The sequence below is a fragment of the Canis aureus genome, chromosome 30 (assembly GCF_053574225.1).
Source record: "Canis aureus isolate CA01 chromosome 30, VMU_Caureus_v.1.0, whole genome shotgun sequence".
Classification (NCBI taxonomy): domain Eukaryota; kingdom Metazoa; phylum Chordata; class Mammalia; order Carnivora; family Canidae; genus Canis; species Canis aureus.
The window spans coordinates 5732802-5746169 of record NC_135640.1 but is presented as its reverse complement, the minus strand read 5'-3'; the positions used below and the strand labels follow the sequence as shown (position 1 = coordinate 5746169).

Sequence of the window (13368 nt, the reverse complement as noted above, 5' to 3'; positions counted from 1 at the left end):
CAGAGGAAGAGGAGGAATGTCAGGTTATGAAACTTGCCCAACAACAGACAGCTAGCTAAGTGGTGACGTGGGTCTTAGAATTTAGTTTTTGGTCCTCTGCTTTTCCCATACACATCTCTAGACACACATTTCTACATGTCTGCAAAGATTAAAGTTCTCTATAATGACCAACATTTTTATGAGCTCCTAAGTGGGGGGAGGGGTTACTAAACTACTCTCTCATCTCTCCTTGTCTCTTTCTCTTGCACACACACCATTATTTGTATTATTATGCAAATGATCCTGAAACATTTGGAATCCTCTCAGAAGCCTCCTGCATTTGCTGTATAAAGTAGGAGGAGGACCTAGGAGACAAAATCCCCACGCTTTGGGCATTGTAACATGATGGCACCATTCAGTGGAAGAAGGCCCAGAAGGCAGCATGGGCAAGATCTACAAGACTGTGGGAGTGCAGGGGAAATTCATTAAGGCTCCACAGAATCCAGCCATGGATACTTGAAACTGACAGCAGTGCTCTGGAATGCATTTCTCCCTCTGAATCACCATCCAGTTACTTTTCATGCAGATCTCACTTCTGGCTGTGATCTCCTGATATTCTGCATGCATCTCAAAGATGGTTTCCATTACCCTTCTGGTCACAAAATTGTCATTCTGGACATATGCCCTATACAACTAACACCATTCAGGAGTGTGTAAATATTTTAACATACTTCTGATGTTTTGTTTTGTTTTTTTTACTTTCAGTGGAAAATAGGATTATGATATATGCCAAAGGAAAAGAAAAAGGTTTGCAGAAAGCGTTAATTAGTTGTTAATTATTAGAGTCTTTATTGTTACCAAATCATAATAAATTCTAAAAAACAGTCCAGAGAAAGTATTAGTTCAAAAACATCCTAAAATATTTTTTAAAAATCTGCAACTATTGCTTTGTGACATCTGAACTATCCTAATTGAGATGATGTTCTCAAGGTAAGTATCTAGAAATCTATAAATCTTTACTGAATAGCATGATTGCCACTGCAGAATCACATAGTCCCAGGGCTGGCTTCTACATGATATGGTATTTAATATGTCTACCTGCTGAAATCAAATGATTAGAAGAAGTAAGTTTCTGTGCCTATTCTATTTTAAGACACAATTGCAGCAAATTTCCTCATCACTTACAAAACTTACTAACAAAAAAAAAAATTACTAACAATGTTAGGAAAAGTTTCAATAAATCACTAACCCCATAGCCTTCAGAATTCAGACAATGTATATGCTCCATGAGAAGACATGAAAAGGAAAGGAAGGAAACTGCTTTTAGCTGAGCACCTACCACGTATGTTGCTTTGATGCTCTCTTCTCTAGAATAAAGACTATCTTAGTGCTTTAATATTTTATATAAATCATATTATCCTGTCAATTATTACTTTAGCTTTCTGATGATTTGTGTCCAAAGTTACCACCTTTCTCACTCATTGTAAAGCCTGGAACTGTGGAGCATTATGATGTGTCATGTAAATATCCAAGTGCACTGGGTTGGTAACTATTGTTTCCTATAGTCTTTTTTTTTTTTTTTTGTAAATGTATATATTTAGAGAGAGAAATGGTTTCCAAGAGGTCAATGGATATAAAGCTCTATGATTTTAATCCCTTTGATATCTCCAATGAAATTCAAAATTTAGTAACATTTTACAAGGGGATGTTAAAATAGTTTAGCATGGTTATTTTTGAGAACTTTCATGTAATCAGTCTCCGTTGCCCAGGCTTGTCAATGCCAGACCACCTACAAGAAAGCGCAGGTCTTGAGATGTGATCTAGAGAGATGGCAAACTTACAGGATGAATGGAAAAGCAAGTAGTAACTTGATGCCCATTTCTCTTTCATGGAGAGAAATTGCATATCTGCTGCTCTAGTTCACTTGTGCAATGTAAAGCACCCACAAAGTATTAAACAAGAGTGACCACCATGGTCTTAACAACTGAAGTCATTTGATTAGCCTATTTCAAAGAGAGAACTATATAACAATTTTGAGCAGTAATGGCTTACATTGCTTTAAGTTACAATTTTTGCCTTTTGTGAAGGAGGTCCGTTGCACAAAATATTCAGACTAGGGGATTCAAATTAAATACATTTTATAAAATGTAATATACAGGCCTTATAAAAAAAACAACAACATGTAATTCTTTCATAATATTATCAGATACTTGATGTCTGAGGGGAAAAATATCAATATAAAGGGTATTTGGCTACTCCTAACTTCCCCATCGGTACCCAGTGCTCCTATCCATTATCAAAATTTAACTTTTCAAAGAATTTTTTCCAGACTTCTTAACAGTAATTCTATTCACAGGTTAATCAGGCCCATTATTATGAAAGTCTCTTCAGAAATAATTCCAGGGCAGCCCAGGTGGCTCAGCGGTTTAGCGCTGCCTTCAGCCCAGGGCCTGATCCTGGAGACCCGGGATCAAGTCCCACGTTGGGCTCCCTGCATGGAGCCTGCTTCTCCCTCTGCCTGTGTCCCTGCCTCTCTCTCTCTCTCTCTCTCTTTCTTTCTGTATCTCTCATGAATAAATAAATAAAATCTTAAAAAGAAAAAGAAATAATTCCATTTATGCCTTAACATATGAGAGAATACTAGAAACATAGCTTCTTGTACTTATGGAAAAATTTCACAGCCTGTATCCAGCAAATTATGTTAAGATCTAGTAGCTATTGTAGTTTCCTTTTTCTGTCTAACAAGGGTCCGTGTCCCATTCCTGTAATACATAATTTCGACTTCACTTGATAACTGTAAATATGCTCATTAGTGAGAGATAAACCAGATACTGTTTAATATTTGGCTATAATCATAGGGTAGAATCATATGATGATTTCCTCATCAAATCTACTACTTATACAAATGTATGGCTAATGCTTATGTGACAAATTTTTTAAGAAGCCATAAGACACATCAGTATATATTAATTCCCTTTTAGAGCCCGATTTCCCAAATCTGTGTTATAGTAGAGAATGTTGTTTTGTTTTCTAATGTTAGGCCACTTAAGTGTATTTTAGCAAAAAGAAACTCTTTATGTATATTTTATATTGGTCATTATGGCATTCCTCAAAGTAAAAAATAAATAAATAAATTTGTAACAAAATTGTAGCTAAAATAACATGAGGAATCCTAAGAAAAATAAATCTGTGGCTCTGCAGATGAAAACAATCTCAAGCCATGAGCAGCTTGTGTTTATACAGAAGTCATACCACAAAGCATGATCCTTTTTCCTTTTGGTAAATTTAAATATAGTGGATGAAGTGGAAATTATAAATAAAACCAACTTTGTATTTGGTAAAAAGGCTTCACTAACAAATCTTAACTTGCATAATTAGTTCAAACTAGTTGGGACGAATTACATATATTTTACATTAAGTAAATTATTGGCAGTAACAGGAAATAAGAATGACAGCATTTCAGTGTAATGAATTGCATGGTAATGGTCACTGAAAAGTGAATACTAGAACAGAATTTATTTAATGTCATCATAAATATCTGAGTATGATAGAGATATATCTTATTTATACATGCATCTCTAATAAGCTGTTGTATCATAATAAATAAGATAAAATCAAGAAATATAGAAGTATATAAAAGTTCTCTCAACCCCATAATCTCATCCCTTGGTATATACCCAAAAGAACTGAGAACATCAATTTATAGAAAGGCCTGTACATGAATTTTCATAATAGTATCATTCATGAATTAGCTAAAAAGTAGGAATGAATGAATGAATAAACAAAATGTGCTATATCTATATAATAGAAGAGTATCTACTCCTAAAAAAGAATGAAGTTCTGCTACATGCTACATTGATGAATCTGGAAAAGATAGGCTAAGTGAAAGAAAGAAGATACAAAAGGCTACACACTGAATGACTACATTTATATGAAATGTCCAAAGTGGAAAAATCCAGGGAGGCAGAAAGTAGACTAGTAGTTGCCAGGGCACAGGAGGATGAAAGAATATATATTGGGTATATATTTTATATCCCTAAAATATAGGGATTTCCTGAGGTGATGGGAATGTTCTAGAATTAGATAATGGGAATGGCTGCACAACATCATGAACATACCACTGAGTGGTACCCTTTAAAATGGTACACACATATATAAAGATTTATTTGAGAGAAAGAGCTTACAGTGGGCAGGGGCAGAGGGAGAGGGAGAGAATCTCAAGCAAGCTCCATGCCCAGCCACAGAGCCCTATGTGAGGCTCAATCCCATGACCCTGAGATTATGACCCAAGCCAAAATCAAAAGGCAGAGGTTTAACTTACTGAGCCACCCAGGTGCCCCTCAATAATATATTTTTTAAGGATTTTATTTTTTAAGTAATCCCTATACCCTCCATGGGGCTCAAGCTCACAACCCCAAGATCAAGAACCACGTGTTCCACTGACTAAGCTAGCCAGGTATCCCATCAATAATGTATTTTCTAAAGCTATAAAAAGTGGGGGTCTGGTCACCTTCCTTCCATATCTAAAATTTATGGAGAACCTATTATCTGCAGACCACATTTGTAAATGATTTACTTCATTGATTCATTTAATCCTCAACACAACCCATCTTTTAAAGAAAAGGAAGTTGAGGTACAAAGAGGGTTAAATAATTTGCACAGAGTCCTGCAGCTACTAAGTGATAGAGCTGGGCTTATAAAACCAGGCAATCTCGCTTCAAAGCTCAGGCCACACACTAATTGCCAGGAGCAATGACCATTAAAAGATGTGATATATATTTCCAGCTAATTTTTATTGAGGGAGTGCAGGCAGACACATGTATATGTGTGGGTGTAGACCGATAAGAATTATACATGTGGAACTATACTAGAGGTCAGCAAACTATAGCTCACAGGCCAAATCAAGCTTGCTTCTGTTTATATATAGCCCATGAGCTAAGAATGAAAGAATGGGATTTGTATTTTTACATGATTCAGAAAGAAGGGGATACAAGAAAAAGAGTAGTGTTTCATGACAAATAAAATTCACTTTTAGTGTCCATCAATGAAGTGTTATAGGGACACAGACATCTTCATTTATCTAAGTTTCATCTGTGGCTGCAAACACTATGCTATAAAAGCAGAGCTGAGTAGTGGCAACAGAAACAGTTGGACCCTGCAAAACATGGAATATTTCTATCAGGACCTTCATAGAAAAATTTTGCTGACTCTTGGATTATACTATAAATGATACTCTAAAATTTTGTCACTAAGCATTATACCACTTTGAACCTTCCAGATTTCCTTAATTTCTTTAATGGCTGCGAAATAAAAATGCACCTAAAATTATTAAACCTTTCCCCTACTGATGAAAATGTCATATCCTTTACCAACCACATTGCTCTCAAAATAGTTGGATTAATTTATTTGCCTCCTAATGGAATGTGAAAATGACCTACATTTTGGTGGCCTTCATATGTACTTCGAGAATTTTCAGACCTGTATCACCTGAATACAAGCTCTTCCCTCAACTGCTCAGTAGCCACCCAACGTTGATGCTGAGTCCTGAGCTAAGCCACTATTTTAGACTACCTGGTCTAGTCAACTTTGCATATTCTGTATAGAGGAACCCACTTCACATTCTTTTCAACTGCCCTACTTTCTTGGCTTAGGCATGTTACACAGAAGCTTTTGTTCTTATTAAGTAGTTAGAAAAGTGGAAGGGTAACTACTGTTCTTTAGTTGTTCCCCTGCAGTGGATACTGCAGTGGACTTCAGATCTCTCCCCATTCTGTGTTGAGACTTGGGAATTGCCTTCAGCAGAACAAAGTCACTTTGCCTAATGTCATGTCCCTTTTCCAGAGACAAACACATCCAGTAGCTAACTGGTTAATGCAGATGTATAAAAGCCCATCCACCTTGACTTAAGGAAGGACAATTTAAAAGTACCACCCCAACTCCAGAGCTCCTTACAGAATCCACTAGGTTCAGCTGAACTTAAGCAGAGCAAGACTTCCCTTACACAATTCTCTCACTGCACAAAGATGTTTCCCTGAGAACAATACACCATAAATTGTCCACAAAGAGAGTCTGGTTTTCGGGGAAACTGACCTAAAACACTCCTCTTTAACTGTTCCTCAACACAAGAAAGAGAGATTTGATATTTGATATGACTCCTAAGTTTCGGGGAAGAAAATGAGTACATTATGGCTCAGCCCTCCCACAGTCTCTTTGGGCCAGCATCCACGCAGAGAGGTGCACACTCCTCCTGCTACTGTACTTGCCGGGGTAAGCACATTGGGTTCATGTCGCAGGCTATGCTTTCTGATTCAAGGCAACTTTGGGCAACCATCAATTTCTTTTCATAGTAATGAGGCTTTAAACTATGTGACAAGGAGGGGGTCTAAGGGAGTCTTCTCTGAGGTCTCGATTGTTTCTAGGATTGAATCTCCCAGAACCTAAACTTAGGTGAAAATACTAGAAGTCCAACTGTGAAAGTAAAGCAAATTGAGGATCTCTAGCTCAGCCTGATCAGTGATTAAGCCAATGATGTGATCTTCATCTGCTTATTCCTAAACCACACTGACGAAGAGCAGCACTACATGCTTCCATAGGTAAACCTTCATTCCTTATTATTAACTATTAACAGTTTAATATAACAGTCTTAATATTCAAATTTATCTATATTTACAGGGAGGTAGTACCCTAGAAACGTCTTAGATTTGGGGCAGGTTTTAATTCAAATCCAGTTTGGGCATTTTAGATTTAAGAAACAGTTTTCAAATAGGAAAACTGAGACTTGCTTCCTTATTGTTAATGCATCTAGGAACATCCAGCTCAGATTTAGTTTAAGAATTAAAAGCAGTAATACAAATAGCATGCCTCTGGCACTATCTTGTATGTAGGTACTCAATAAATGTTGATTCACAGCTTAGTAAGTATTAAGAACTATTTATATTATGCCCAAATGGGCCCACTGTAGGTTTTTCAAAAAGAACAGAAATCATCTCTCCTCCACTTCCAAAAGGTAGGATGACTTTTCATACTGAAGAGATCATTTCAAGTCAAAATTCCAAACAATGAGTAGGTAAATAAAGCTCACACCAGAAGTAAGGATATAAAAGAAAGCCCAGAAAATTCCCTTGTCTCTTCTACTATTTGAGGAGACACTGAGAAGATAGTGTCCATGCACTAGGAAGTAAACCCTCACCAGACACTGAATGTGCTGGCACCTTGATGTTGGCCTTTCCAGTCTCCAGCACTGTGAGAACTAAATGTGTGTTGGTTAAGTCAGCCACTATATGGCATTCTGTTATAGCAGCCCAGACTGACTAAGAGAACATTTCCTATGCCTACTAAGAGCACTGTTAGCTTTGGCCCCACAGATACCCCAGAAGAAAGGGAAGAGCCTCCAAGGACTGGTTGCCTACCATGGCAGTTACCAGATTCAGTCTCTGATCAGACCTAGTCCCAGGCATCAAACAACTTAAGAATTGCCTTTATTCTGCTTAGTATGTGGCAAGGAAGGGAAGTGTGCAATTAGCCCCGGCACACTCTCTTCTCTTAGAGAGAGAGAAGCAAGTACTCTGATAGTTTGTTTAGAAAAAGCAGCTTGAACCCAGGGACTTAATAAGAAGCTGAAATGAGTGAGTTGAAGCAACAGACAACAGTGGAAAGTTCGGTGGAGAACCAGTTAACCAAGATAAGAATGTTCACTTATTCAGAGTGAATGCAACTTGATGCGAAGCAATGATCACTCTGGGGAGATTTCTGCTGTGAACCAGCATTCAGATGAAAGACCTTGCACATTAAGAATAAAACTAAGCAAAACTAGAAAAACTAAGAAAAAAATGAGTTTCTATAAATTCCTGGAAAGAAAGTCCTAATAGATCACAAAGTATTCCCGAACAAGAACCTGGAATCGGGGGTGGCTTTGGAATGTAAACTCTGGGGATGTAATCAATGACTTGATTTGTATTTTTAGCCTCTGATGCCTCTGATTTTTGTGAACTCAGAACTATTAATACAATTAATATGAGTAGTCTGGTCTAAAAACCAAGATCAAACATTTACCACCATGACCTTCAGAACCAGCAAATTCCAGAGAAGAGCTAGCTGACTGCTCTGTGAAGAAACATTTACCTGGCCAAATTTATCAAAATCTGTTGAATATAATCTTTATAGTCATCTTTTGTCTCATGCTATTTAAAACAGAGATAGAGCAAGAGAGGGAGAAGGAGGTGGTAAAGAAAGGGAGGGAAGACAAGGGAAATCCATTCCTTTAAAATACAAAATACGTTCCCTAATTCTTTTCAAAGGACCATGATTATATTCCATGGATTATATTCCAGAAAGCTGTTTTATTAATCATATGTAATACCTGACAAAAAGGATAAAAGGTAAATTTACCAAATTTCTGAATTCTACTAGGCATTATACATTGTATAGGGCACAGAGACAGGGGAGATTTAAAGAATGTGCTCAATCCTTTGTAAACATAAGGTTAGTAGAGATTCCGGTTCTAAGGACCAGATTACTAATTTAAGACATGGGAGAAAAGTTCCGACCCCTCTCTCAAGCTCACCATACTTGTTTCTGCAGGAGTGCAGGAATTATCGCAAAGTGGTTAGTTCTCTAAACATATTGTCAAAGCTTAATTTTACACAGAAGAGAAAAAATATTTCAAAGTATTTGAAAACATCCTCCATGTCTTTGTATTTATTTCTCTACTTTTCTTTCTTTTTATGGAAAGAAGAAAATTTCCCAGCTCACCTGTTTCAAACCCCACACTTGGCACTAAGTCCATGGTTCCATGAAAGGCTCCGGCCCATGCTGAGGTAGCAGTGGTGACTGTAGTCGGATCTGTCTTTGTGATGTCACACTGGGGAGCAGGAATCCTGGCTGCACGCACTGATGGCATCAGCAGGGGCCCATAGGACGGATCCAGGGCAGAACCAGCAGAAGGGTGATGGTGGTGGTGGTGGTGGTGATGGCGTTGGTGCATGTGGGCATGGGGGTGGTGGTGCCTCATGTACACGTCATGCATGTGGCTGTAGGACGGGCTCACCTGAGATGCCAAAGGATAGTGCCAGGACTCGGATGCAGGACGGGGAGGGGCTGGGCCAGTCTGATGTAGCCCATGTCCCGGCCAGGGGCTGGGGTCGGCTGCAGTAAAGGTGCCAGGGGGTGCAGTGACCTGGAAGTCGGGATGAACCCCACCTAAGCAGGGTGCAGATGGGGGCTGGTAAGAGCTGGTCCAAAAGGAAGTCGGGAAACTACTCCGCTGGTTTGAGAGAGCTGAGCTGTCTGAGAAGACAGAAAAATTATTTACATAAGATTCAGTTCCAGGATAAGACTTGCCTCTACTTGTTCAATATTTTACAAGCAGACTAATTAGTATGCACTCTTTTCTCCCCACACAGAGGTAAATTGATAGCAGGTAAGTCTCTCAGATCCCATACCAAGTCATTGCACACAGTTCAAGGTGCTGAATGAGTGCCCCTATCCCTTATTTGCTTAGCTTATGTAGTCACAGTCTAAGCTGAGGTTTGCCAAGTCTGAGATTGAAAAGCTTCATTTCCTGCTGGGCGGCTTGCTGCCCTCGGGTTCTCTGAGCAGAGGTCACAGGTACATACATCACGAGGAAAGAAAGCTCATGCCATAGGTATGATGCAGGAATGTTGGAAATGTTGATGTTTATCAAACTTCTCACAAATGCAAATGCAATTTTCATTCAAACAACATTTTAATGCTGAAAGTAATAAATGGAAATAAGATCATACTGAATTATGCTCACCAACACTCATTTCCCACCAAGAAGAGTGTAACCGAAGCTTTTTTTTTTTTTTTTTTTTTTTTTTGGTAGAGGTCTGGGAGTGTCTGGACGGATAATAATAAATGTTAATATTTAGTTACAGCAACCAAATGTCCAATCCTAGTCCAGGGGCTTTTCATGGATGATATTATTGGATCCTCATTCAAGCCCTCTGAGGTAGTTATTGTTATTACCCCCATTCTAGAGATATGGAGATTGAAGCAGGGAAGAAGCCCAAGATCTCACAGCTGGTAAGAAGGAGATGAAACTTTGAAAACAGGTAGCCTGCTTCAGTGCCTGGCACTCTTCCTAACTGTGGCACAAAAGGGCACAACTGCAACCGGGACAGGAACACCTAGAATTTGGTGGGGATTCTGTGGAGACTTTTGAGGGGAAGAGATTCAAGTAAGGCTGACAGACGTGAGAGGGTTTAGGCAGAGGAATAATAATAATAAAAAAAATAGCTCTTAGAGATAAATGAGGGAAACTGCCCCTCTTCCCCATCTTCAGTTGAATTTCTCCACTCAACCTCCATAACATATTTATAGATGACTACTACATGCCAAACATAGGTCAGGGATGACCAAACAGATATCACTCTTAATCACAATCTAGCAGGGGACAGGTAAATAAGTAAACCTGTGCAATGTGACCTGATAGGGGCTCTCATAAGGAGAAAGCATAGAGAGAGGGCACAGAAGCAGCCTAAGAAAAAATAAAAGGGTAAGAAGAGTTAGCCTTGTGAAGAGGCAGGGAAGAGTGGCTTAGGCAAATAAAAAAGTATGTGAAAAAGGCCAGAAATTACACAAAGTAGCATAGGAGGAACAAAAAAGAATCGTGTGGGCAGAAGATGGCAAAAAATATTAAACTAAAAAGTCAGACTGGGTCCAAGAAAAGATCCAGATGGGCCTTGCCAACCATGTAATGAGTGTGGGCACTATCCTGAGGAGATGCTAGTGACCTTTCAAGGGCTTTACTCTAGGGAATTATACAGTCAGATCTGTGACCAGAAAGAGCCCTAACTCCAGCGATAGCCTGTCTAGGGTTTAAAGAGCAAGCCCTGGACTGGGAGTCTAGGGAGCCCGGCAGAGAGCTAGCACCTACCAACCACCTCATCTGATTTGACCTCAAATGGATCTGTTGGTCTCTCTGGGGCTCAGTTTCTTCCATATGAGGTATTTGAATTACAATTCCAAATATCTTCTGGCTCTCTATCATTCTGTGAGGTGGCCTATGATTTCTATCTAAAGACGAAGAGAAGGTTCCTTAGCACATGAATCATGCATGTGTAATAAGATACTATTTTCATACAGGGTTCCACACGAAAGAACCTAGCTGCATCTTTTCACTGAGTGAAGACTAGCCTAAGAAGTACTCTGAAATATAAGTATTCAGAAGTCTGACATGTCCATGTTCTCACTTCATGAATTTCCAGGACACAATTTTCTCACCACAGAGGAAAGCTGCTGTGACTTGAACCAGGCACCATATACATAATTTGACTAACATATTTAGGATATTGCCATGGTGTTCCAATGTCTCCTTTCTCCAGCTTCCCTGATGACTCTTCCCCTTGCTCCCTGTTAACCCTACACCAGGGCGATCCTCATTCACCCCATTCATTCTATGGATGGGCAGCTCTTTGGTGTCTCACATTCAAGTCTGTTCCCCAAAGAATCTCCAAGGATCTCAAAACCCTTGGGGGAAATTAAAAAAAAGAAATTCTCCAGGAGGCAAAGGATGGACGTGCACATTGTTCTTCAAGTCTTCAAACAGTCCAGGCAAACTTTTGATGGAATGACTTTGCCTTGTCACCATCACATCCATCAGAAAATAGTACTTAAAGTCAAACTCACTGGCATCGGGGCACGTATGTTTTCTTTCAGAATTGTCTCCCTTTGATATCTAAAAAGTAGCTGCTAATGACCAACAAAGAAAGTCATGTAAGCTGTGAGAAGAAAATTCAATTTGCCTTCAATGGTGGCCACTTGTAGAATTTTGTGTCATACCCACCACGATGGCTGCCAACATTAAAGTTAGAACCCACACAAAAAGTTACAGAGGCTCGTTACATGCAGCTTTGCTGCCCTGAACCCGCCACTTTGCTGTCACAGATTGAATCTCTGGTACCAGACTGAACCTTCATTCTGCTTATAACTTTCATCGCCTGTTGGAGCCAGAATCCCATTATGAAAACTACTAATCCCCCCCCCCCCCACCTCCAGGTACATGCCAGAGATACTGAGCTGCCCTTATTAAAATCCCCCATTAAAATGTCAAAACTACAAAGTATATGTCATTTTCCGGGATGCTTTCCTTATAGTTCCTTTTATTTATATATACGTGGACCCAATTTTATTTTATATAAGCTTATGCATTTAGAGATGCATGCACAAATGTGAATAATGGGCAAATTCCTTACCCAAAATATTACCCTATTTATGAATCATTGTATTGTAATTAGTGAACACATTGTCAATGATAGTGGAAATCTATTTTTAAAAACATGCTCCATAAAGACTGAACAAAGCTTTAAAATGCCTCAGCGAAAAATAAAATTAGAAGCAATTTAATGTTTTCCCAGTTCATATGTCTCCCAAGATTAAAGTCTGCAGAGATCTCTGTGGCCCTTTTCAAAGACATTGTTGCATTTTACAAGTAAATGAAACAATATTGAAGAGAAAATATGTTTATGGATAGTCTACACTTCAAAACCACTATTTGGTATCTTGGTTGTTAAAAAAAAAAAAAAAAGATCTTGATACAAAGAAACATGATATACTTTGTTTGAAGCCTGGGAATCAGTGTGCTTATTTCATATGTAGGTAAATTCTTTTTCATTACATGACTTTTTGTTTAGGAGTACTTAATCAAAGCCACATTTGTTTGATGAAAAAGCATATGAAAAACTTGTGTACAAACTATTTCCATGGAATTTTACTTTTCAGGTTAATGGAGGCAATTTAGAACTGTCAGATGTTACCATTCTGTGGTGACTTTGGATTCAATGGTACTCAATATTTGGATGATGTTAACACTGACATTATGACACATGCAAAAAAATCTAAATACACTTAGGTTCAATTTGCATTTGGAATTAAAAGTTTCTCTCTCTCTCTCTCTCTCTCTCTCTCTCTCACACACACACACACACACACACACACACACCCTTATTTCTAAACAACAAGAATGACAAAATTGTTATGTTGTCTAATACAACCTACCCAAGGCTTACTCAGTAATTTCACTGTGTGAATTATACAGAAAATACGTTAAAGACACAGAAGAGTTCAACATGGAACATCAAGCTATTCCTTCAATTTCATAATAGATGGGATACTTTTTGTATTAACTCTAAATACTAAAAAAAAAAAAAAAAAAATTCTCTAAGGACAAACAAGCCAGAGAAAATTCAAGATTTAGTTTAAAAAATCAAACATTTTATTATTCAATTTTGAAAAAATGAAAACTATATTAAAAGGAAAATGGGACAATAGAATATTGTAAAACATGTATCTTAAGTCATCTTTAAAATCTCCAGGAAACACATTCTTGGGATAATGATACAACACATCGTTAAAAGACAACATTTACCT

At 38.3% G+C, this 13368-nt stretch overlaps 1 protein-coding gene and 1 long non-coding RNA gene across 5 annotated transcripts in view; one reads left to right on the top strand and one right to left on the bottom strand.

Moving 5' to 3' along the window:
• The window catches only part of VGLL3 (vestigial like family member 3), a 47227-nt gene that overhangs the window by 15989 nt on the left and 17870 nt on the right, over positions 1-13368 (bottom strand). For all 4 annotated transcript variants that reach the window (XM_077878751.1, XM_077878752.1, XM_077878753.1 and 1 more), the window contains exon 3: positions 8731-9264. In XM_077878751.1, coding sequence (XP_077734877.1) covers positions 8731-9264 — 534 coding nt within the window. The remainder of the gene's footprint in view (positions 1-8730; positions 9265-13368) is intronic.
• Positions 8785-12347, top strand: LOC144301708 (uncharacterized). Its single transcript, XR_013368437.1, has 4 exons — positions 8785-8923; positions 9381-9397; positions 9978-10023; positions 11086-12347. It is a non-coding gene; the product is annotated as an uncharacterized LOC144301708 (long non-coding RNA).